Source organism: Dermacentor albipictus, chromosome 1 (assembly GCF_038994185.2).
Source record: "Dermacentor albipictus isolate Rhodes 1998 colony chromosome 1, USDA_Dalb.pri_finalv2, whole genome shotgun sequence".
NCBI lineage: Eukaryota > Metazoa > Arthropoda > Arachnida > Ixodida > Ixodidae > Dermacentor > Dermacentor albipictus.
Genome location: NC_091821.1, coordinates 161,249,140 through 161,273,636, shown reverse-complemented (window position 1 = coordinate 161,273,636; position 24,497 = coordinate 161,249,140). Strand labels below are relative to the sequence as shown.

At 49.4% G+C, this 24,497-nt stretch overlaps 1 protein-coding gene across 1 annotated transcript; it reads left to right on the top strand.

The window, feature by feature from the left end:
- Positions 1–5,458: 5,458 nt before the first annotated feature.
- LOC135911648 (mucin-2-like) lies at positions 5,459–20,444 on the top strand. Its single transcript, XM_070538395.1, has 5 exons — positions 5,459–6,586; positions 6,631–7,022; positions 7,083–7,817; positions 7,912–8,384; positions 20,365–20,444. Exons 1-5 carry the CDS (start codon positions 5,459–5,461, stop codon positions 20,442–20,444), a joined length of 2,808 nt encoding a protein of 935 aa, XP_070394496.1.
- The last annotated feature ends 4,053 nt before the right edge of the window (positions 20,445–24,497 follow it).

Genomic DNA, 24,497 nt, shown 5'->3' with positions numbered 1-24,497 from the left:
GTGGGGACTGTCAGGTGAACAAGGGGAGAGGGCGATGCAGTTGCTGCGGATCTTCTTGGCCTTTTTCTTATTGTTTGTAAATGACATTTCGACGGAAGCTGAACATTCATTTCTCCTATATGCTGAAAACACAAAAGATTTAAGATTGTAAACGTTCAAATTTTATACTGTGTTCGACGCTTCGTTGTCTAGAGTCAATGAAACTGAAGACCGCGGTTTTGGTGTGCATTTTGGCAAAACGCCAAGCTTCTCTCCGCACGTTAAATATGTAAAAAAAAAATACGTGCCGCTCACGCTCTTGGAGTAGTGTGTCGAATATGAATGCCTTGCACTATAGTTACAGTATAGGCAGGTAGCGTATGCAGTAACTCTACCTCCCCTTGCCGTGCAACTTTTCTAAAGCTTAGTGCTAGCGTTTGTCTTCCGCCTCTAAAGTACGCCTCTGTAGCTTGGAGCAGAACGCACAAATGAAATTCTAACTTCATTGAGCGCTGAGCCGTTTCAAGTGTATCGCTTTGAAGTAAAGCCACACCTTCTTCCTCTTTAAGGCCCAGTTCATGGTACCATGCATACATCACCAAAATCTGTTTAACCATGTACAACTTCGCGTACTGCAAGGATCTATCAGGCAGCATTCGGCATTTTATATATACGCGGCCTTGTTCCAATAGTGGCTGCCTAACGACTCGACTTCAAAGGAAACAAGATGTATTCTGTTTATATCGAAATATTCCAGAGTTCGTTTCCGGTGTTCTGCAGTGGTGCAAATAATCATGTATGGTGAACAGGTTTCCACAATCTCCTAGATTTTTCTCTTGCCTATACATTTTTATCGTTATATCAATGCGCTTCCTTCACACATTTGCTGCTTATATATTCTAACATTTCTTGAATTGAACTGAATTGAACTCTGGGGTTTTACGTGCCAAAACCACGATTTGATTATGAGGCACGCTGTAGTAGGGGACACCGGATTCATTTTAATCACCAGGGAATCATTAACGTGCCCCCAATGCACGGGACACGGGCGTTTTTGCATTTCGCCCCCATCGAATTGCGGCCGCCACGGCCGGGATTTGAGCCCGCGACCTCGTGCTTAGCAGCGCAACACTACAGCCGCTAAGCCACTGCGGCGGGTCCTGTCATTTCTTATATTTTGCGCCGTAGCCTCCGTAGTCTTTCAGTGCAACGGTGCAAAGGCTTCAGAGCTGTTTCTGGGCATTATTAAAACAATTATTGATTGATTGATTGATTGATTGATTGATTGATTGATTGATTGATTGATTGATTGATTGATTGATTGATTGATTGATTGATTGATTGATTGATTGATTGATTGATTGATTGATTGATCCATCCATCCATCCATCCATCCATCGCCAGATGCCCATGTTTTCAGTGAATCTGTGTGTCTGTTCGACGCACCCGTGTCAGTAAAACTCCCGAGCGAGACCACGCAAGACATATTACAGTTTTGCCTGCGCAGATGCATGCGCCGTTGCGCTCAGTTCTCTCCAGAGCTCAGTTGAACCAGATCTTCTTCACCTGATTCTGTGCGTGTGCCCACTATATCGAGGAGCACGTCGACAATCGCACGCACCGCATCTCCCTCGGCTTCCGCTCTACGCCGCGCAGACGACGCCGGCGGCGCGTTCGTGCGCGCCGAGCAATGCCGCGCCTCCAGCTGCGGTTCGGTGGCGCGCATGTGGAGCCCCACGCTGCTACCGTCGCTGTCCGGAGGCGGCCGGGCGCTGCGCTTCGCCTACAAGCTGTTCGGCGACAACCGAGTCTACCTGCGGCTGCTGATGCGCCCCGCCGGACCGACACCGCACCTGTGGGAGGCGTGGGCCACCTGGAGGCACTCGTTCCCGACCGAGTGGACGGCCGCCGCGGTCGCCATCCCGCACTCCAACGGAAGCCCGTTCCGGGTCAGAACGACAGTGTTTCTCCGTCCTGGCAGTGTAATGCGATTTGAAGGCGATCGCAGAAACCTTGCTGCACTGCACCGAAGCACCCTCTAATGCTGCGTCCACATCAGGCCCAAATTATAAATCGGGATGCATGCGCCCGATCACACACATAACTTAAACGTCATTTTGTCACCTTCCACGCATACTCCCTCTATCACGACAGCTACGAAAGCGGTCCAGCATCGTATGCGAACGTGTTTATAAGAAAATTTTCCACACACACAGAGACAGTGAGAGTAAACTTTATTTGGAATCCAGGTAAACTTTATTTGGAATGCGGGTGATAATAAAGATGTCCCTCAGGGCCTTGCTGGGTGCGTTCCGCAGAGCAAGCTCTATGAGCTCAGTTCTTTGGTCATCAGTGCCGGTGGCTCGAGTAAGCCACACGGCGGAAGAACGTAGGGAGAATTGATGCAGGTATGGTACGGAGAGCACCGTCATGTGGTAAGCGTCGAAGCAGTTAAATAAGTACATATGAAATTCTGTAAGCAGTTTTTTTCTACCCATTTATGTTGTACCTATAGCGTCTATATGTGTCTTGAGATCACGCTCAAGGCACTATATTGACGAACAACGAACATCAAGCGAAGAGAAGGCGGCAAGGATGATAACACAAGATCGAGAGCTCACATATTATTTAATGTTCTAGCACAACAACCGCCATCTTTTGTGGCAAAAAGTAGGCAAAAACTTACTTTCTAAAACACCTGACACTTTTATTTCAGAACAGCCAAAGCATATAAATAGACGAACGGTTAAGAATATTCTATAAATTATTCTTCAATACACGAAATGTGATTTGTAAGACCGCGTAACTGGGCAGCTTATACATGAACAAAAGTTGAAAATTTATCAGAACTTGCGTGATCAAGACAGCGATAAAAAAAATAGGAGGCCGCTCAAGCTTCGCCATCTAAGGGGCACTGAAGGCAAATACTAACTTTAAATACCATTCCAGAAACCTCGCAAAGCTTGTTTCACGCCCAGAAAAGACTTAGTTTATGAGAAAATTGCATCTGAAGGGTCCGAATACCTTTTTGGGAATTCAAATCTCCCGTCATCTAAATGGGGGAATGGTGACGTTGCATGCGCCATCACCGCCCTTTGCTACCCTCGATGGGTAAAACGACGCCCGAAAGACGGCGGTACGTTTTCTTTTTTGCCTAAAACGCAAATGCGCGGCCTCGAAGAAACCGAGCCCAGACAGAGCGGTGGATTCGCCGCTGCAGCTGCTTTTTGGTCAAGTGGTGTGAACCGTTCGGGCATCCCGCGACATCACATGGACGTGGAAAACTCTGTTACTTGCAGTTTGTGCGAGTTCCACGATCCAGCAAGAACAGCGAGAGCTTGGGTTTATTTGCGTATATTAAAACTTTCTGCATGGCCGTGTAACGTTTTCGAGCACTTTCGGCACGTATACGACCTTGTTCTGCCAACTCTTCTTTGCTGAGGATCCCTTTTCGTCATTCTCAAGCTTCCGTTGCATGCCACCGCGATTTTCAATCAGCCACCGCAAGCTAAGTAAGGGAAAGCGGACCGATGGCAGACGCCGGCACCACCCTCTTCATCCGGTTATCGATTTTCAGTGCACTGGCTCGGCCCCATCGAATCCCTCTCCACTTGAGCGTGCTCCTCGCCTCTTATCAGCCAATTAGATAAGAGAAGCCGCTCAGTGTAAGCAATGTTATTCGTTTTTCAAGCAGACAAAAGTGACCTCCTATGAGCGAGGAGAGCGTTTGGTTGGTCTGTTCATGCAGACAACCGTGCGGGGTCACCGCCTGATGCTTGCGTCGGCGGTTACACAAATTTGACGTCAGCTGATTGGAAAAAAAAATGGAGTTTTACGTGCCAAAACCACCTTCTGATTATGAGGCACGCCGTAGCGGAGGACTCCGGAAATTTCGACCACCTGGGGTTCTTTAACGTGCACCTAAATCTAACTACACGGGTGTTTTCGCATTTCGCCCCCATCGAAATGCGGCCGCCGTGGCCGGGATTCGATACCGCGACATCGTGCTCAGCAGCCTAAGACCACAGCCACTGAGCAACCACGGCAGATCACAGTTGGTTGGAATAAAAACATATTGGAATAGTTTTACGTTATGCGCCCCAGAAGTCGGAAACAATTTTAAGGGAACAAAAGGCTTCCCGAATTTTGCGCTATTCATGCTCTCTGTTTTCATGAGAAAGATAACGTGTGAAACGTAATCTGTGAGTCGGAGGCTGATAATTTCTGTTTACTGTATCGATTTAAGGGTCATTTGAGTTAAGAGAATTTGGGTAACTTAGGACAACTTGGGTAATTGCGTTAAGTCATTCGAGTCTGGCGATTTCTTATTACTATATGAATTTACACGGCTACCTCTGCCCCTTTCCACAGAGCCAACAAGAATAAAGAAATATCCTTCAACAATACTCGCATGCGCAGCTCTACAGACAAGTGAACCACACACAAGAGTCCCCATGAGCGTTATTGTACAGTACATTTTAACGAAGAAGCGTTCCCCAAGTCTCCCATAAAATTTTTACCAAGTTCTGTGTAGTGTGACTTCTATCTCTGTGCAGTGTCGTCAGTTTGAATCGCAGCGCTCCTTAGCATACTGGAATCATGTCCCAAAAATCCTCAGAATCTGCCTGTAGCTTTTGTGTTCATAACTTTGGTTCTGAAATTGCGCAGCCGAGCACCTCTTTCTTTTCCTTTTTTGTTCGTTCTTTAAGCCAAGATTAACTCTGCGTATCAAGCGGCTTGAATCTCACATCGACGAGTATCTGCAACTGTGATCTTAAAATTTATTTTAAGACCACACCGTTCATTTCAATGAAGTCGCACATGCCACAAACGAAGTGTTCGTCCGTCAAAGGAAAATATAAACCAACGTTTCTGCCGCCATAGACCTAAGAGGCTTACTGTATGTTTTCTCCTTCTCTTCAGCTTGCTTTCGAAACAATGGTGGCCTTTCAGCGGGTATTCGTTGCTGTAAAGGGCATAACTTACACAGGTAAGCATCAAAACAATTCAGAGCTAAGCTGAAATAAAATCGATCAATTCGCACTATCCTATAACGCCGCATTGTATTTCAGGTGCTGGCGACTTGCCTATGACAACGCCTGCTGGCGTGACAGCCGTTCCCACTCAATCAACATTGCCCGCAACAACCGTTTCGGTGTTTGTACCCCCAGTTTTCCCTACAGAACAGCAAACGATATTGACATCTCCGCCTACATCACCAGCTACGACTGCAACCAAACAAGTAACATGGCCTGTCACACAGTCGTCATATCCATCTAGCATTCCACTGACAGACGCAACCGCAACAAAACCAACACAGTACCCGAGCGCTACTACCATTAAAATATCATCGCTGCCAGCTACGACCAGTGAAACTCCTATAACTAAAGATACTGCAAAGCCCTCAACTATTTTAACCCCAATAAGCGATGATACAACGGCTGAAATTACCAGCACCACTCCTGCTGCGACACCCACTATGACGCTAACCACAGAAGTCCCATCAACATCCAGAGTTAGCGTTACCACACAGCTTACTACCACAGGGAGCGAGGAGCGCAGCACTGCAGACAGCACGCCCATGCCTACAGTGACAACTACTACTGAGCAATCCACATTGGTCACCTTTCCCATCGTAACTACGGAGACGACGACTCAGAAGCGTAGTACCATGGCTACATCAACACCTGAAGTTGCACCAATGACTACAAGGCACTCAACTGTTGCAACAACGACAATGTCGACCACAGAAAATGTCAAAAGCACACCTGCTATAACAGCATCAACAGTGCTGACAACAGCCAAAGTTGCATCGACATCCACAACTACCCTTAGCCCAATTACAACAGCAGCGGCGAGCAATATGCCGAGCACAACAGACAGCAAACCTGAAACTACAACATCTACAGTGCTGCCAATCGAAGACACATCAACAACAACTACTCTCAGCACAATGACAACAGCAACAGCGAGCGAGACGCCGAGCACAACAGACAGCACACCTGCCATCACAACATCTACAACGCTGACGACAACCGAAGATGCATCAACAACCGCAAGTACTCTAAGCACAATGACAACAGCAACAGCGAGCAATATGCCGACCACCTTCGACAGTACATCTGCCACGTCAATATCTACAATACTGACAACAACCGAAGATGCATCATCAACCACAACTATCATCAGCACAATCACAACAGCAAGTGATACACCGAGCACCCCAGACAGCACACCTGCCCCAACAAGATCTACAGTGCTAACGACAAACGAAGATGAATCAACAACCGCAAGTACTCTAAGCACAATGACAACAGCAACAGCGAGCGTGACACCGACCACCAGTGACAGCACATCTGCGACAGTAACATCTAAAGTGCTGACAAAAACATATGCATCAACAATCCCAACTATCATCAGTACAAAGACAACAGCAACATCGAGCGTGACGCCTAGTACCACAGACAGCACACCTGCCACAACAGCATCTACAGTGCTGACGACAAACGAAGATGCGTCAACAACCGCAACTATCCTCAGTACAACAGCAAGAGCGAGCGAGACACTGAGCACCACCGACAGCACACCTGCCCCAACAGCATCTACAGTGCTGACAACTGAAGACGTGTCAACAACCGCAACTTCCTTCAGTACAATGACTACAACAGCAGCGAGCGAGACGCCGAGCACAACAGACAGCACACCCGCCGCAACAACATCTACAGTGCTAACGACAACCGAAGACGCGTCAACAACCGCAACCATCCTCAGTACAACAGCAAGAGCGAGCGAGACGCTGAGCACAACAGACAGCACACCTGCCACAACAACATCTACAGTGCTGACAACCGCAGACGCGTCAACAACCACAACTACCTTGAGTGCAATGACAACAGCAGCAGCGAGCGAGACGCCGAGCACAACAGACAGCACACCTGCCACAACAACATCTACAGTGCTAACGACAACCGAAGATACATCAACAACCGCAAGTACTCTAAGTACAATGACAACAACAACAGCGAGCGTGACACCGACCACCAGTGACAGCACATCTGCTACGATAACATCTACAGTGCTGACAAAAACATATGCATCAACAGCCCCAACTATCATCAGCACACAGGCCGCAGCAAGCTCGAGTGTGACGCCGACCACCACAGACAGCACACCTGCCACAACAGCACCTACAGTGCTGACGACAATCGAAGACGCGTCAACAACCGCAACCTTCCTCACTACAACAGCAAGACCGAGCGAGAAGCTGAGCTCCACCGACAGCACACCTGTCCCAACAGCATCTACAGTGCAGACAAGCGAAGAGGCGTCAACAACCGCAACCATCCTCAGTACAACAGCAAGAGCGAGCGAGACACTGAGCACCACCGACAGCACACCTGCCCCAACAGCATCGACAGTGCTGACAACCGAAAACGTGTCAACAACCGCAACTTCCTTCAGTACAATAACAACAACAGCAGCGAGCGAGACGCCGAGCACAACAGACAGCACACCCGCCACAACAACATCTACAGTGCTAACGACAACCGAAGATGCATCAACAAGCACAAGTACTCTAAGCACAATGACAACAGCAACAGCAAGCGTGACGCCGACCACCAGCTACAGTACATCTGCCACAATAACATCGACAGTGCTGACAACAACAGAAGATGCATCAATAACCCCAAGTATCATCAGTACAAAGACAGCAGCAAGATCGAGCGTGACGCCGAGCACGGCAGACAGCACACCTGCCACAACAGCATCTACAGTGCTGACGACAACCGAAGACGCGTCAACAACCGCAACCATCCTCAGTACAACAGCAAGAGCGAGTGAGACACTGAGCATCACCGACAGCACACCTGCCCCAACAGCATCTACAATGCTGACAACCGAAGACGTGTCAACAACCGCAACTACCTTCAGTACAATGACAACAACAGCAGCGAGCGAGACGCCGAGCACAACAGACAGCACACCTGCCACTACAAAATCTACAGTGCTAATGACAACCGAAGATGCATCAACATGCACAAGTACTCTAAACACAATGACAACAGCAACAGCGAGCGTGACGCCGACCACCAGCGAGAGTACATCTGCCACAATAACATCTACAGTGCTCGCAACAACAGAAGATGCATCAATAACCCCAAGTATCATCAGTACAAAGACAACAGCAACATCCAGCGTGACGCCGAGCACCACAGACAGCACACCTACCACAACAGCATTTACAGTGCTGACGACAACGGAAGATGTCTCAACATCAACAACCGCAAGTACCCTGAGCACAATGACAACAGCAACAGCGAGGGAGACGCCGTCCACCACCGACAGCACACCTGACACAACATCTACAGTACTGACAACAAGCGAAGATGCATCAACAACCACAAGTAACCTCATTACAATGACAACAGCAATAGCGAGCGAGCCGCCGAGTACAACGTACAGCATACCTGCCACAACGTCTACAGTACTTACGACAACCGAAGACCTATCAACAACCACAACTACCCTGAGCACTATGACAACAGAAAGAGCGAGCAATACACCAAGCACGAGAGAAAGTACGATCACATCCTCCACTACCCCCGTTGCCACTACAGAGACAAATGAAAGCCCTGGCGCAACTGTCTCAACAACTAGATTTACAAATAAACAGACTACAAGCGCTTCGACTTCTGTAGCTACAACGACCGAATCAACAGCATCAGAAAATGCGAGTAGCACATCCGCTACATCATCTAAGGTGCTGGAAACCACCGAAGACACAACAACATCCAAAGTCGTCCTTAGCACACTGGGAGCTGAAACAACGAGTCAGACGCCGTGCACCACAGTAAGCACAATCACTCCTGCAGCCACCACAGCTACTGCAACGTCCATGCCTTTTACCCCTTCAATCCTAACTACAGAGGAGGCTACTGAAGTCCCTAGCACCGCTTTCACAATTGCTTCTGAATTTACAATGGAAGAGACCACAGTCCCTTTGACTGATTTTACTACGACAACCGATGCTCCGTCTACTGAGCACACCAGCAGCATGCCCGCTACAGTAATATCTAAAGTGCTGACGAGCACCGAAGCCACATCGACAATTCCACATACTATAAGTACACTCTCAACTACAGCAACGAGTGCCACGCCTAGCATCGAGGCCAGCACAACTACTCCCACAGTGTCTACCTCCTCTACTCAAACACCCACATCATTCGACTTTATTACAGCAGTTACAGTGCTTAGGGCTACAGCTATCACGAGCCCTCCAACTCCTGCAGTTACCAGCCCAATAATTCATACTACAACCGAAAACACAGAGACCACAAGCACCACAATTTCTCCTGTAATTCATGCATTTACAGAACCCCTAACGGTTTTCGGTCCTACAGCTGAAAGCCGAAACACTGCAACTGTCAAAACGGCTGACGCAACGCCTATACCCCTGCCATTTTCAAATACAACGGGAGCTTGGTTTTCAACAACACAGAATGATTTGGTGACGACCAGTCCGGTGAAAGTGTCACAAACAATCGTTCCGTTTACTCGTCCGAATATAGAATCATGGCCTAAATACTTTACGCCGTCAGCGGCAAAATTTACAATTTTAGACATAACTTCTCTAAATGATCCAGTTAAAACTACAATACGGCTAATAAGCAACGCCACAGGCTTGAGTGGCACAACTTTGCCAGGTACAGCACCCAATGGCGCTGATTCGAACAACTTTGCTACGCTTTTTCCTCCACCATATCGAACTAATACGCCAACGACCACGCGCGCTTGGCCACCGCAGCGTTCGCCCGAGCTGAAAACATACCCTCCCTACACTAGACCGCAGCTCCCACCGTTACAACTAGACTCGGTCCAGCCAATCACAACTCGGCCACCTCTACATTTTACCTCTTATCCAACGCGTAAAGAAGGCGCTGATCTCCCTCTCTATGTCACGCCAGAACTGCCTCCACTCAATGACGCAGCGTCAGCAACTCACAGCATACAAAGTGTAAATGCCACACCTTTGCCGAAACCAGCTGCGACAACAGGTGACTATCGGCCTCCTTACTTGAGACCAGAAATGCGCACGCAGGTGCCACTACCAGTCATGTCCTCGCCAACTTCCGTGTACTGGACTAACCTGGCACCACAAACGCGAACATCGGTTTCGTTCATCTTGCCCAGTTTCACAAGAGCGCCAACAATACCAGGACCTTATCCAGTTCCTTTCCGCAATCCTCCCTATCTCCGACCAAGAGAACCCATGCTGAGAGAGCTAGGAACGCCTGGAAACATACCATCGTACAGTAATGCACCTAGGATACAATCTACAGCGCCAGGTACTTTCAGGCCAAGCCAACAAAACAACCACCCTTACATTGAGCCAAAGCCGCCAACATTTCCCGACAGGATAATTAGTGCTGCGGACCCCTGGCTCACCGATAAACGACGAATCTCGGACCCTAGGTCAGCGGACCAGTCTTACACGCCGCCAAGGCTACCGGCGCCAGAAAGCACTGTTTCAAAACCATTAAAGCCATACCCAACAGCTCAGCCCTTATACAACCCACTGGGAACAATTTCAGAGCCACAGCATCTGCCTGGCGATGTCCCTCCATACAGAAGACCCTTGCAACCAAATGTCGACGAACACTGGTCCACCCCAGCTGAGCTCCCAAGATACACCACGCCGAAATGGCGAACAGAAGGACCAGCTTTTCGCACACCAACATGGAAAGACGGTCGCCCATACGTAAGACCGCAATCCTCGGCGACTGGTGGGACTCCTCGTACAATATACGTAACACCACGCCAGGAAACTGATAACCCCAGAGTAAGCCCCAGCCACAGCACGCCGCAGCATCCACCATACAGCCCACCAAGCACATCAGCGAGGTTGCCTTGGCTCTTGGAACCGGACCTGACGACTCAATCGGACAATGTCTACATTCGACCATCTGCACCGGCGCTCAACATCCCAGACAATGGTAAGCACAGTGATGCAAAGTGCCTTGGACATGCATAATTAATTTGTTGCAAACCTACTGCTTTCATGAGGTGAGCAGTATGTATGGAGAGTGAAGTTTATCTTGAGTTACTTGACCTTTTATATAGCAGAAAACAATCTGGAGCAGTAATAAAAGAGAAAATTATAATTTGAAGCAGCTTTTAAGCACCACAAAAGTAATTCTGTAACGTTAGACACAGTTATTTATAAGTTTTACCGCTACCAAATGCGTTGCGTTTACTGCACATCAATTTATACAGATAGTCTTCGTTCTAGGGTTTGTGAGGCTTCTAAGGCCACTGCCGCTCGACGCAAAGCAAGGTGCGGCCAGCTATACGTGGCGCCGCGGACAATAGGCGGGCGCGTCTCAGCCGAGTTTACAGTTCCGACCGGTTTTCTTGGTGAGGGCGCCACTGCTCGGGGATGCTTTCGCGACTTCGCGCCGGGGCTAAGCGGGCGTTGGTTCTCGCGTCAGAACGTGTTTGCCTCGTGCTCTATGCATTTATCTCGTGCTTTTTCGCGTGCGTGTGTTTGAGCAAGTTTGCCTGTGCGTGCTGTGCTTTGTTAAGGCTCTTCGGTGTGCGTGTGCCGTAGCCAGCCTCGTTCATGTGGCGCGATGCCGCGCAACTGTTGTGTGCCACTCTGCGACATAAATGCCAAAAAGGACCCGACTGTTAAATATCACGAGTTCCCCTGCGGCTTGGAGCGTCGAGAAGCGTGACTAAAAAATATCTCTCGCCAAGGTGTGTCGGGAAAAGGAAGCAAGCGGGAACCGAGCGACAGGTCTCTGGTACGTTCCCTGCACTTTACAGAAAGTGACTATAAAAAGAACACGAAACTTAGGCTCCTGCTTCCGAATGCGGTACCGACCGTGTTTTGCAAATATCCACAGTACCTGAAGAAAGAGAATGTGCAGCCCAAAAAACGCCATCGAAGAAACTTTACTGATCACACAGCAGTTGAGGCAAGCGATAATTGCGGCAGCCCAGGAGAAAGCCCCAACATCGAAAGTGCCTCGCAGTTTCTCAGCGACGAGGCGAGAGCTCTAGTTCCAGAGACTGCCTTAGAATCATGCTCTGAACGTAGTTTTTTCTTCCTTGCTTATGAGAATGCAATAAAAGTATGAAGCTGCCGGCTGAAACATTGTTGCACTTTTCTTGGCTGCAGCTGCACTTGTAAACTTCCGACAACTTCACCTGTATGGAATTGTTTGTTTCAATTAATGACTTAAATGTGGACATCCAAGCATATAGCCACAATATTGTTTTACGGGTCCTGAGGTGATTTTGATGCCAAGCGGGATGGGGAGGGGGGAGGCGCTGTTAGGCGATTCATACTTGTCAGGAACACTGGCAAGAGACAGGAAATGTTAAACTTCGTTAAAAGGGGCGCACTCCTTAGATAACCTCTAGCATCACTCAATATGCTTCGTTTTCATGAGAAACAATCTACTGATGATTATTTGCAATGACAAGCGTTTTTATTTCATCTAAGTTAGTTTGCATTACTTGGGAAACTCGGTACAAGTTCTCCCTATGTAATGTTTTTACTTTGTGTACGTGTTCATGAGAAGTGAATAAAAGTACTGATAGATTGCTTCAAGCCGAACCTCTCGATGGAAGTGCATCAGCCGGTCGTGCATCGTACGGGCAACCGTCACGGATAGCGTTAAGGCGTATTCTAGAACAGATTTCCACCCCTGTAACAATTTGTCGGCGTTTGTGGCGTAATCAGCACTTCCAATGACGACTTAAAACATTTGATCTGCAATTTCTAAGTATAAAACGCATTATTTACGCCTTGACTGGAGTGGAGATCGCGCGTGCCGACGCAGCTGTGGAGGCGCTCTCTATCAGCAGTCATGCCCGAGCAGTGGCGCCGCAGCGGGCGCACGGAGAGCTAGGCCCGAGACGCCATTCAGGCGCGACGCAGCGGGCCGCACCTTCTGCTTTTGGATCGAGCGGCCGTGCTAAGGCAGTCGTCGAAACTGTTTTTCTTTTATAGCGTTAATGTTAGGAGTGACAAAGTGGGAAAAAAGCGCATGTTAAATGCGGGAACCGGTCAATATATATAGGGAGCGCAGTCTTCTACCGAACGTCTTCGTCGTCACCATCGTGGCTCGAAGCAGATGGGGACGCGGCATAGGCCTCCCGGCCTATGCGCGGCGAATAGTAGTCGCTACACAAATTCAGGTTGTCCATGTCACTCGGAACGGCTTCATGCGCAGCACGTGGAAAGTTTCAGGCACATTCAGGCGCTTTGATGAAGATGGGGTGTCAGGAGCGACTTCGTAGCTGACGTCACTAAGGCGGCGCAGAACTTTTATACAGTCCAAAGTATCGCCGTAGAAGTTCCTCAGAGAGGCCTCGGCGTCGAATAGGTGTCCATACCCAAACTCTTTCGCCGGGTTCATAAACGACAGAGCTATTGTTGAGGTTATACCCGTGGGCGTCACGGTCTTGCATGCTGGTTATTCGGACACGCGCGACCCGCCGCGGTGGTTTAGCGAATATATGGTGTTGCACTGCTAGGCACGAGGTCGCGGGACCAAATCCCGGCCGTGGCGGCCGCATTTAGATGGGGCTAAATGCAAGAAATGCCCGTGTCTAATTAATGCTGAGTGTCCTACCACGGCGTGCCTCATAATCAAATCGTGGTTTCCTCAAACCCGAGAATTCAATTCGGACGCGCACAAGACGTGTGGCTTCCTGGGCGCGCTCTGCGACATCGGCAGCGTGAGCCTCTGTATCGCTGCAATCATGGGGCAGCATATAGCGCCAAGCATCGTCCTTACTTCTCGACCATGGAGCAGACCGAAAGGCGTCATTCTTGTAGTTGTCTGGCCTACCGTATTATAAGCAAATGTGACATATGGCAGATTTTTTCCCAAATTCTTGTGCTCCACGCCGACGTACACACAGAACATCTCAGCGAGTGTCTTGTTGAGTCGTTCTGTAAGCCCATTCGTTTGAAGATGGTATGTTGTAGTCCTTGGGCCGTGCCACTGAGCGTGAGCACACTTCCCAAAAGCTATGCTGTAAAAGAGGTTCATCTGTCTGTTATGACGACAGATGGAGCACCATGTCTTAGGACGATGTTCTCAATAAAAAATTGTGCCGCCTCAGATGCCTGCCACTCGAAAGTGTCTTGGTTTCCGTGTATCTGGCTAAGTAGTCTATCGCAACTATGAGCCATTTATTTCCGCTGGCAGATGTCGGAAATGGGCCCAGATGGTCCATACCAATTTGGGGAAACGGCGACTCCGGCACTGCAACAGGGTGTAAGAGCCCGGCGGGTTTAGTGGGCGGTACTTTGCGTCGCTGACAGTCAAGGCAAGCTCTGACGTAATGCTTCATCTCTGCTGCAAGCCTTGACCAGTAGTATATGTTTCTAATGTCTGTGTGTAGCCTATAGGCGGCCCGATTTCCTTGCGGAGAGTACTTGGGTTGACTAACAGGCAGCTGTTCCTTGTCGAAGAATAGTTTTTGCCGAGGATTCCGTTGCGCAAGCAGAACGACGATACCGTATTTCCTAGAATATAACGTGACCACAATTGCAACGCGTGGGTCAACATTTCAGTCCGCGAAATAAAAATAAATAAAACCGCGAATGTAACGCGACATGAACGGAAAGAGGAACGGCACCTTTATTCAAAGAATCAATTCGGAAACGAGTTATCTTCACTTATCATCGTCATCTCAAAAGGAGACGGAGCTTTCCTTGGGTGATATGCTCGGGCTATCACTTTGGCAGATAGTTCTACTTTCGTAAAATTTCGCGTGACTCGGCACCGAAAGCGTCCCCGACAAGTGTTTCTGGCGCTGTGCTATGCTCGATATCAATGCGAAGAGCGCCCTCGGCCGTATACTTCGAGGGGTTCGGCGCCGAAACGAGCCAAGTCTCGTGAAAGCGAAATTATTTCCGAAAGTGATCGCCCGAGAATCAAGTCATCCGTGCCGTCGAGCTCGTTTCAGATTAAGTACTTACACTACCGCGACAATATCAGGCCGCTACGAGGCCCTTACGACCGGCCCCGTATTTACAAAGGGCCCCCCATTGGTGCCACCATCCGAGATTCGTCAACTCATTGACGTCGAGCCGCCGAGCCGTGCCCAGCACCTCGGCCATCAAAATTACTCGTCTTTCGAAGCGGCCGTCATACCGAACGCTCTGCGTCGCCATAACGTTTCGAAAAGAATGTAGTCGAGGCGTTAAAGGCAGCAGGGTAATGAATCAGCGTAAATGTAACTATAGTCACAAGCACAGCGAAAATGGCGTCGATTCCAACCACGGTGTGCGAACTACTCTAGTGCGAACGACGGCGCCTCGCCGTGCTGAGGGCGTGTAGACAACTTGCGTGTGCTTCTGCCATCCTCCGACTGACGAACGCGAATATGCGCGAACGATGATGTGATGTCGATGAGGCTTCACCCTTCAGAACGAGCTGGCGGCACGAGACATTCATTTGAGGGATCGCCAGACAATTATGCGCAGGCGATCCCTCAAAGAGCGGGAACGAGAGCGAAAATCTGGAGGCTTTTGCTTCTTGAAGAAAGGACCATAATATGACTCTGCCAAGGCACTACAGAGGAGGTTTCTTAGCGCGTGTTGTAGGCGTTTGTGCCTGGGCGTGCCGGCATTGCGGAGAAATCGGGTCGAGCTGGCGCTCGGACGCTGGCTGCCGGCGCGGTAAAATAGGTGAAGCAGCGGGCACTGACGCCCGATTCGGCGACCGCTGTGTCGGACAGACTGTCTCGCACCTGCGGCGCTCGTGCTAAGTCAGCTGAGCGCAAATGGCTGAAAGGCCGTCGGTGACGATGACTGACTCAGCACCAGCGCCGCCGGCGCGAGAATGTTTGTCCGACGTACCTTCAGAAGCAAAGTTCTGACTGGTGTTGCAGAAGTCGCGGGGCGCGGTACTGCTGAACTTAGTGTTACAAGTTGGCGGCTGGACGTAATTATATTTATTCAGTCATGTTTTTTTTTTACTAATTTTAGCAACGTGTCATTATTTCGCGATATTGGCGGCACCTCCAGGGCACGAAAGCGGCAAAGGGAACACCAAAGCTAGAACCCAAACTGGTCCGTGGGCTGGGTCTCGCCGAGGCCTGCACGTACGAGGAGAGTATAAGATCGGCTGTCCGCGATAGCGGACAGCCAATTTTGTTTGCCGACACCCATTGGCACGCTTCGGCCTCCGCGATCGCAACCCACGGGCCGCACTGCTTCCAGCTTTGATCCCCCCGATACCCCTTGGGTGCCCTGGAGATCCTGCGCCGCCTGCTTTATTATAACCTCAGGTGCTCTCCTGAGGCCTCCATTTGCCGGGTACATGTGCCCTCCAGGAGCAGTGCTTGTAAACAATGCAATCTATTGTCGCGACTAAAAAAGCCACCCGCGACTTATACAACACCAGTAAGAACCTTGCCCCTTCACAGACAGCGATCACCAAATGGGGCGTCCGAGTCCACTGCCTCACCGCGCGGGCAGCCAGCGGCGGAGCGTAACGACCGCACTCCGTAATGCCGGCGTGTCTAGGGAACAAACGCATACATCACGCGTTTAAAAACCTCCTCCGCAGTGCCTAGGCAGTCATTTATATTCAAGGAGCAAAAGCCCCCAGATTTTCTCTCTCACGCCCGCTCGTCTGCGCCCAAACGGCTGGCGATCCCTCAAATGAACGTCTCGTGCCGCCAGCTCGTTCTAAAGGGTGAAGCCTCATCGACATCACATCATCGTTCGCGTTCGTCGCACGCAGTTGTGATTGTGTGCTTTGCGCTGGTATACGTGTGTTTCTTGTGCACGGTTTCTTGAAGTATGAATTGTGTTGTGAATCTGTTCACCCATTTATTTCCCACCATGACAATAGAAACAAGCGCAAAGGAGACCGAACAAAACAAGCGCGAGCGGCGGGAGCAGACCCACCGCTCGTTTCCGGCGGGCGCGCATACACCAGTTTCCCGCTGAAGTTTCCACTGATGTATCAGTTTCCCACTGAAGGGGCCCCTCTCAGTGGTCTCCGCCTATCGTGGCTCGCGTCTTCCATCTTGGGCTCCGCTTTCGCTCTTTCATCTTTCGCTGTGCCTGTTCGCTTATGGATGAATGGATGGATGGGTGGATGGATGTTATGAGCGTCCCCTTGGGAATGGGGCGGTGGGTTGCGCCACCAAGCTCTTGCTATTATACTGCCTGTCCTACCTAGGATGAAAAAGAAAAAAGTAAAAAAAATACAATGAACTACCACAACAAATTTTCTGATCCCCTATTGCGAACTTTGTTTTTGTACGTCTCCGTTTTTCTTTTTCGTTTCCTTACTTTTCTTCCACCAACCTTCAATCACCTCTTACTAATCTATATTGCGGACATATTTACTTTCCCCCTGCTCTCGCTGAACCGAAGTGCTTCAAGGATGCCAAAAGTGCCTAAATCGGCCGCTGGGCAGATATCTTCACATCCTAATAAAACATGCTGCATCGTTTCCCTAGCTTTACCGCAGCAAACACATGCTTCTGCTTCATTCTTATATCTCGCTTCATAGCGCGTGTTCTAAGGCATCCTGATCTCGCTTCGAAAAGTAATGAGCTTCCCTTTGAGTTATCATAAATTGTTTCTTTCCTGATTTCGTTTGTTACTCTTAAGTTACTCATGGCAGGTTTCTTTTCCATTGCCGCCACCCATGAGATTATTTCAACCTCTCTGACTTTCCGCTTCACGTGCTTTGTTGCTGTGTTGCTCACCCTACAGGCCGCATATTTGCTGGTAAGCTTCCTAGTTCTTTTCCTACTCTGTGAATCATTTTTTTTTTCCTGTAGAGATACCTCAACACTCTCCCAGTCCATTTACTTTTCCCATATTCCTCAGTCGTAGGCCGCAGTCGTAGGCCGAACCAAGACCGCACGTTTCAGCTTCGCTGCTTAACTATGTGTGCGGAAGAAATTTTTTTTTGTTGTTATTGCCGAGTTTGACGAAGCAAACAGAGTACAATTGTTAAAAAACGAGTAAATCTATATTTGTCGGCACAACCGGATTAAAAAAAATTTCAATACAACCACGTCATCAATCACTGTATTCCAATCAGGCGGTTCATGCAGCGCCATATGCGCGTCTGTACTGCACAACACTTTCTATGAAATGTTCACGCACTATAGTTGGTGTTGGCACGATAAGTATATGTGCGTTTGTGACCTAATGATATCAGGCTAACTTGCTGATGTCATTAGATCACAAACACTCGTGTACTTCTCTCGTGCTAACACCAACTAGCTCGTTCAGATGGTTCCTACGTGCTGTTTATTATGATGGTTTACAACGCAATGGGCACATGCCCACAACAGGGGATTGGCGAAGAGGCCGATGGTAGATGCAGATCCTTGTGATCTACGGTAGATGCCGTGCCACCAACTAGCTCTTTGAGATGATCGCCGCGTGTTGATGATGATTACGATTGCCACACTACGGAACATGCCCACAACGAGGATCGGGCACGAAGCCCATCCGCATGTTGATGGTGATATTTTCCATACAATGGCGCATACCCACAACGGGCGATTGGCAAGGTGGTCAGTACACTTAAAAGAAATAAGATGATGAAATATAAGCCAATATAATGTTTGCCACATTGCGTAGCACAGGTGAGCGAGAGCGCATGCGCGCGCCGGTTTCCTTTACATCGACAACAGAGGAACGAAAAGGGCACATTTATAGCATTTTAGTAACCGCTTCATGAAAGCTTCACTTAATTCACATAATTCCAACACGTGCGTTGGATCTGCATGTTATTTTATTGCGATGGCAATTATGTGGTCACTCCAGGTACATTTCTGACGTCGGCGTCACCGTGAGGTTCCGTATAAAGTCCAACGGCGATAAAATCGTCGCCGCGCGCTGTATGCTGTATATGCGAATGAAAGCGTGCGAGGGAGAGCCGGCGATCGCGGCTCGATCTCGCGCACGAAATGAGGAAAGCAGAGGAAGCGCGCCGTCTTCCGTCGCGCGCAAAGATCCGGCGGGAGGGTAAGGAGGGAGGTCGCGTTCTACTCCGGGCCGCTGTATCTTGAAATGCATCTGCGACGGGGACGGAGTCCGCTGCGCGCTATGTTTTCACTGCTTAGTTCGATTTGATGCGAGAGCAGCACGAAGGTCAATTCGCTCGCTGCTGCTGCCGCCCTTCCTCACTCCAGCGTTTTAACAGCGAGTTTCCGCGATCATCGAGTGAGATGTGCTCATGTTGGATTGTTCGCGCGTGACACCATGCTTGTTAATTTCATTCGTATGTATAAGTTTACAAGCTTATACGGCCGATAAAGCTACTATACTTCGTATAGATAGCTGCCGATGCTTCGCCTTTCCGGCGAAACTGCGGCTTTTTTATTATTGTCAAGTCTATACGGGGCAACTGACTTGCCTTGCTTTTCTGCTAACCGACGTGTTTGTTTCGATGCAGCTGTCTCACACACATCTACATGCCGTTTTGATAAAGTAACTGCGTGTCGCAGGCACTATGCACTGTTACTACTCTGACTATATATACCTATAGTGACCGCTGGTCAATACCTATACCTATAGTTATACCTGGTCAATATTTTGACAAGAATTTATAAAGTGTTGATAACTTTTATTGCATTTTGCTCCTGCAGGAAAGGTGTAATAGCGTTAACAACATAAGAACCAATGATGTTGCCAAACGTACACCGTTGTAAATAAGAACAAACTTCGCGCGAGGGTTCCACCATGCAATGTGTAAATAAATTAATAAATCGCCCCCTCCATTTCTTTAGCGCGGTGTAAGAGTGCGAGTCGAGACACATAGAAACGCCCTTATGAGTGTAATTAATTAACCTAGACGCATTCTACATTACACATGAAACAACTTTCATGCGCTGTGTAATTTGAGGCATTTGAGGCCGCGCGATGCCTGCGCTATAATAAAGGCTAAAATGTGCCCCATGTGTTCGCCGCTTTGAGAGACAACCCTGTGGGACGCAGCTGTGACTCTGCTGATACAGCACCGCGTAAAGTAGACACGCCGAGAACGCGCCGCAAATGCGACGCAAAGAGCTTCACAGTGTGGCTGCGGCCTTAGAACTTGGTTCGTTTATAGGATCAAGAAGATTGATGAAATAAGGAATTGATCACTGCTCTGTTTTCTTTACAGATATAGACAGCTTCACAATGAGTAAGTACAGAAACGCCATCCCGGTGCGTTTCACGAGCCACACGCGCGACATTGCGCGTAATAAATCACTGCACCAAACATTTCAGCTGTCGATCCGAACAGTTGCACATCCGAACGTAAGTATACACAGCTTGAAAGCGTCCCATATGTATACACCGAAGCGCACGTCGTTCTTGCATGCTTTATTTCCCCGCAGGATGCGAAGGGTCGCACGCCACACTCAACACGGGACTGGGCGAGTACGACGAGAGCGGCGCGTGGACGCCAATGAAGTAGCCAGAGGGAGCAACGCTTGAATCTTATTTACATCCCCTGGGTGCGGACGATGGTGTAAAAAATGCGAGTAGAATTAAAGGTTAAGAATAAATTGTCAACATTATAGAGCGTTGTTGCTGTCGTGTTTCCTGCTTGGTTTGTTGTTCATACTTTTGCCAACCAAACATTCAAGCTATGTTGTGCGGTTACTCGAAGTCCGCGCAACATCGCAATGAGAACATACCAGCGCTTGGCAGACTTGAGGCCAGTGAAGGAGCGAGATTGTGCAGGCATAGCAAACGAAGGCACACTGGTCAAGATCAGATACTGGAATGGATTTGAATATTAAATTGAGCTGCTATTCAAGATGTCTCCCAATAAAAATAATATATATATATATATATATATATATATATATATATATAGGGGATTCTTGTAAAGTGATTTGGATGGGTAAGTTAGCGGCAGATTTTTGTCTAATTAGGAGGAGCGCGGACTTAGAGGGGGAACACCCGAGTCCAATAGATGATACGTGAGCGGAGATGGTGTCGGCTGCTAATTGTAGCGTTTCCTCGATTTTCCCGTCAGAGCCATGAGTGGTCCATGTGGTAATATCATCAGCGTACAGAATAGGTTTTAGGTGCGGGATGAGATTGAGCTTCTGGGCTAAGGGGATGAGAGCAATGTTAAATAGAAGTGGGAAAAAGACTGCGCCTTGAGGTGTCCCAAAATCGCCGACTGTATAAGGGGGTGTGCTGAGCTGATCAATGTGTAAGGAGGCAGTGCGGCCAGAGAGGAACTCGCGAACGTAGTTGTAGGTTTTAGGGCCTACCTGTGGTGCCTGCAGTTCCCGTAAGATAGCAGCGTGTCGAATTCTGTCAATTGCCTTACTGAGGTCAACTGTCAGGATAGCTTTAGTGAGATGGGGGATGGTATCATCAAGCACATTGTGCGTAATTTGAAGTAGGGCATCCTGCGCAGATGCGCACGAAAGCCCACCATATTGGGGGGGGGGGGGGGCAGAGGTGATTCTCTTCCGTATGCGTTGTCAGTCGGGCAAGGATTATGTGCTCAGAGGCCTTGCCGAAACAGGGTGCAAGAGAAATGGGGCGGATATTCTCGAGGGTGGTGGGCTTGTGGGGTTTGGGGATAAATATAATTTTTCCATGCTTTTAGGAGGCACGGAGTGCACCTGCTTCCCAGCACTCGTTAAAGTAAGTAACTAGGTGAGATCAAGATTTCGGATGGCAGCATTCGTAATTTGGTCTTACCCGGGAGCGGTATTGCGCAATTTCAATAAGGCTGCGCGAAATTCAGATGCTGTAATAGGGGCGTCAAGCTGTGGTTGGGGTGAGCCCGTGTACTCGGGATGTTTGCAAGGAAGACCTGGGTGGTATAGATGCATTTCACCTGCGCGAGGAAGTCGTCGGTGTCCTGCCGATGGTTATGAATGAGGTGGCGAATACTAAGACACGTCTGAGTTTTAGATTCCGTGGGATCGAGCCTGTAGCGTAACAGGTGCCAAGCGCGGGTTGCGGAGAGATTGCTTCGGAGGCCGTCACAAACCTGAGTCCAGTTAGCTTTGCAAAGAGTGGCACTAAAGACAACTCCTGCGGAACCGACATCTACGTGGTTCACGCTTTCGCCCAGGATCGACGATTGTTCCGCGTTCCTTAGTCGTGCTACGACTAGGGTTTCTCCCTTGCCTCGGACTGGCGCTCGCGAAAGTGCGTCAGCTGCGACATCGCTTTTTCCGTTGCGGTAGCGCACGGTGAAGCCCCTAACGCTGCAGCAGCAGTGCCCAACGCGCCAGGTGGCCACTCGGCTCGCTCAAGCGCCTCAACCAAGTGAGAGCCATGTGGTCAGTCTCACTCTTGAATGCCACTCCGTCGAATTAACAGTCGAACTTTCGCAGAGCGAATACTAGGAGCGATAGATGTAATCTTTGTGGGGCGAGAGGGACCCCCGACCACATAATATGGGAATGTCCGTACTCTCCCGGGGGAACGCACAAAATAGGTAGTAGAGACACCTGGGAGACCCTGCTGCGCAGCTCGGACTATGAGCTCCAGCTCCGGCTCATCCAACTGGCTGAAGAGGCTGCTGGGACCCAAGACCTCCCAGCCTGCATCTGAGGCGGCGGCACTCGGCCCCTGACCTGCGTGTCGGGTGGTGGGTAGATCACCTTATCCGTTGGACAATAAAGTTTATTTTATCTATCTATCTATCGCGAGGCACTCCTTCTCTGTCACAGAGTAGTTTCTTTCTGCCGGCGTCAACGAACAGCTCGCGAACGCAAACGGTCGGAGAGTGTCTCCGTGCTCCTGAAGCAAAATTGCACTTAAGCCCAGGTCGCTTGCATTTGTTTGAATCACAAACTCCCTATTCAAGTCGGGAAGCTGCAACTCGGCCGTATCAGCGAGCACCTTCGTGAGGCCACGCAGTGCCGCCTCCTGCTCTTGACCCCAAGTCTACGCCTCGTATTTTCTCAAGAGCTTCGTCAAAGTCGGTTGCACTGCTGCGCAGTCTGCAATGAATTGGCGATATAAGTTCACCAATCCCAGAAAGCGTCTCAGTTCGCCGATATCTTTCGGTGACGGGTACCTCAGTATAACCTCGAGCTTATCCTCACTCGGCAAAATGCGGCCGTTGTCGAGCGTGAATCCCAACAGCGCTATTCTGCTCGCAGCTATCTGAGCTTTGTTCGGGTTCAGCGCGATACCTGCGGACCTCAGCTTGTCTAGGACGTCCCTCAAGTAGCGCAACTGTTACTCAAATGTTTTCGAATAAACCACTATGTCGTCCTGATATGCGAGAGCATGCTGCCACTTCGCGTCTCCTAGCACTCGGTCCATCAACCTCTGATAAGTAGCTGGAGCTCCGACCAAACCAAAAGACATTCTTTTAAATTCAAAGAGCCCCTGGTGACAAGTGAAAACCGTTTCCTCTTTGTCACGCTCGTCCATTTCGACCTGAAAGTATCCACTACTAGCATCGAGCGCCGTAAAGTACTTCGCCCCGCCTAGGTTAGACATCATCATCATCAGCAGCAGCAGCAGCAGCAGCAGCAGCAGCAGCAGCCTGGTTACGCCCACTGCAGGGCAAAGGCCTCTCCCATACTTCTCCAACTATCCCGGTCATGTACTAATTGTGGCCATGTCGTCCCTGCAAACTTCTTAATCTCATACGGCCACGTAACTTTCTGCCGCCCCTGCTACGCTTCCCTTCCCTTGGAATGCAGTCCGTAATCCTTAATGACCATCGGTTATCTTCCCTCCTCATTACATGTCCTTCCCATGCCCATTTCATTTTCTTGATTTCAACTAAGATGTCATTAACTCGCGTTTGTCCCCTCAACCAATCTGCTCTTTTGTTATCCCTTAACGTTACACCCATCATTCTTCTTTCCATAGCTCGTTGCGTCGTCCTCAATTTAAGTAGCACCCTTTTTGTAAGCCTCCAGGTTTCTGCCCCGTGCGTTAGTGCTGGTAAGACACAGCTGTTATACACTTTTCTCTTGAGGGTTTCTATAGGTTAGACACTAAAGAGGAAATGGAGGGTAGAGCTAGGGCACGCATCCCACTTCGTAACCTCATTCAGCCTGCGGTAGTCTGCAGAAAGGCGATAAGTATCGTCCTTCTTCGGAACTAGAACTACCGGGAAGCTCCGTAGGCTGTTCGACCTTTCCACAACGCATGTGTCGATGAGTTAGTCTAAGGTGCTGTCAAGCGCTTTCCGCATAGTCAAGCTAATCGGCCGAGGATTGCATTTCCATGGGACAGCGTCACCCTAGTCTATCCTGTGCCTGACCAGCGTAGTGAGGCCCCGGACGCGTTTTTACAATTGCTAGTAGGTACAGTGGATCGTGGCGTTTCTTACGGTGTTCGACGTTTCTGCGCAGGCGCGAGGAAGAGGGGGTGCGAGAGAGAAAATCTGGGGGCCTTTGCTCATTGAGAATGTGAGCCTGCCTTGGCACTACGGAGGAGGTCTCTTAACGCGTGTTGTATGCGTTTGTCCACTAGGCATGCCGGCATTGCGCAGTGCGGTCCAGTTTGTTCACGCTCCGCCGCTGGC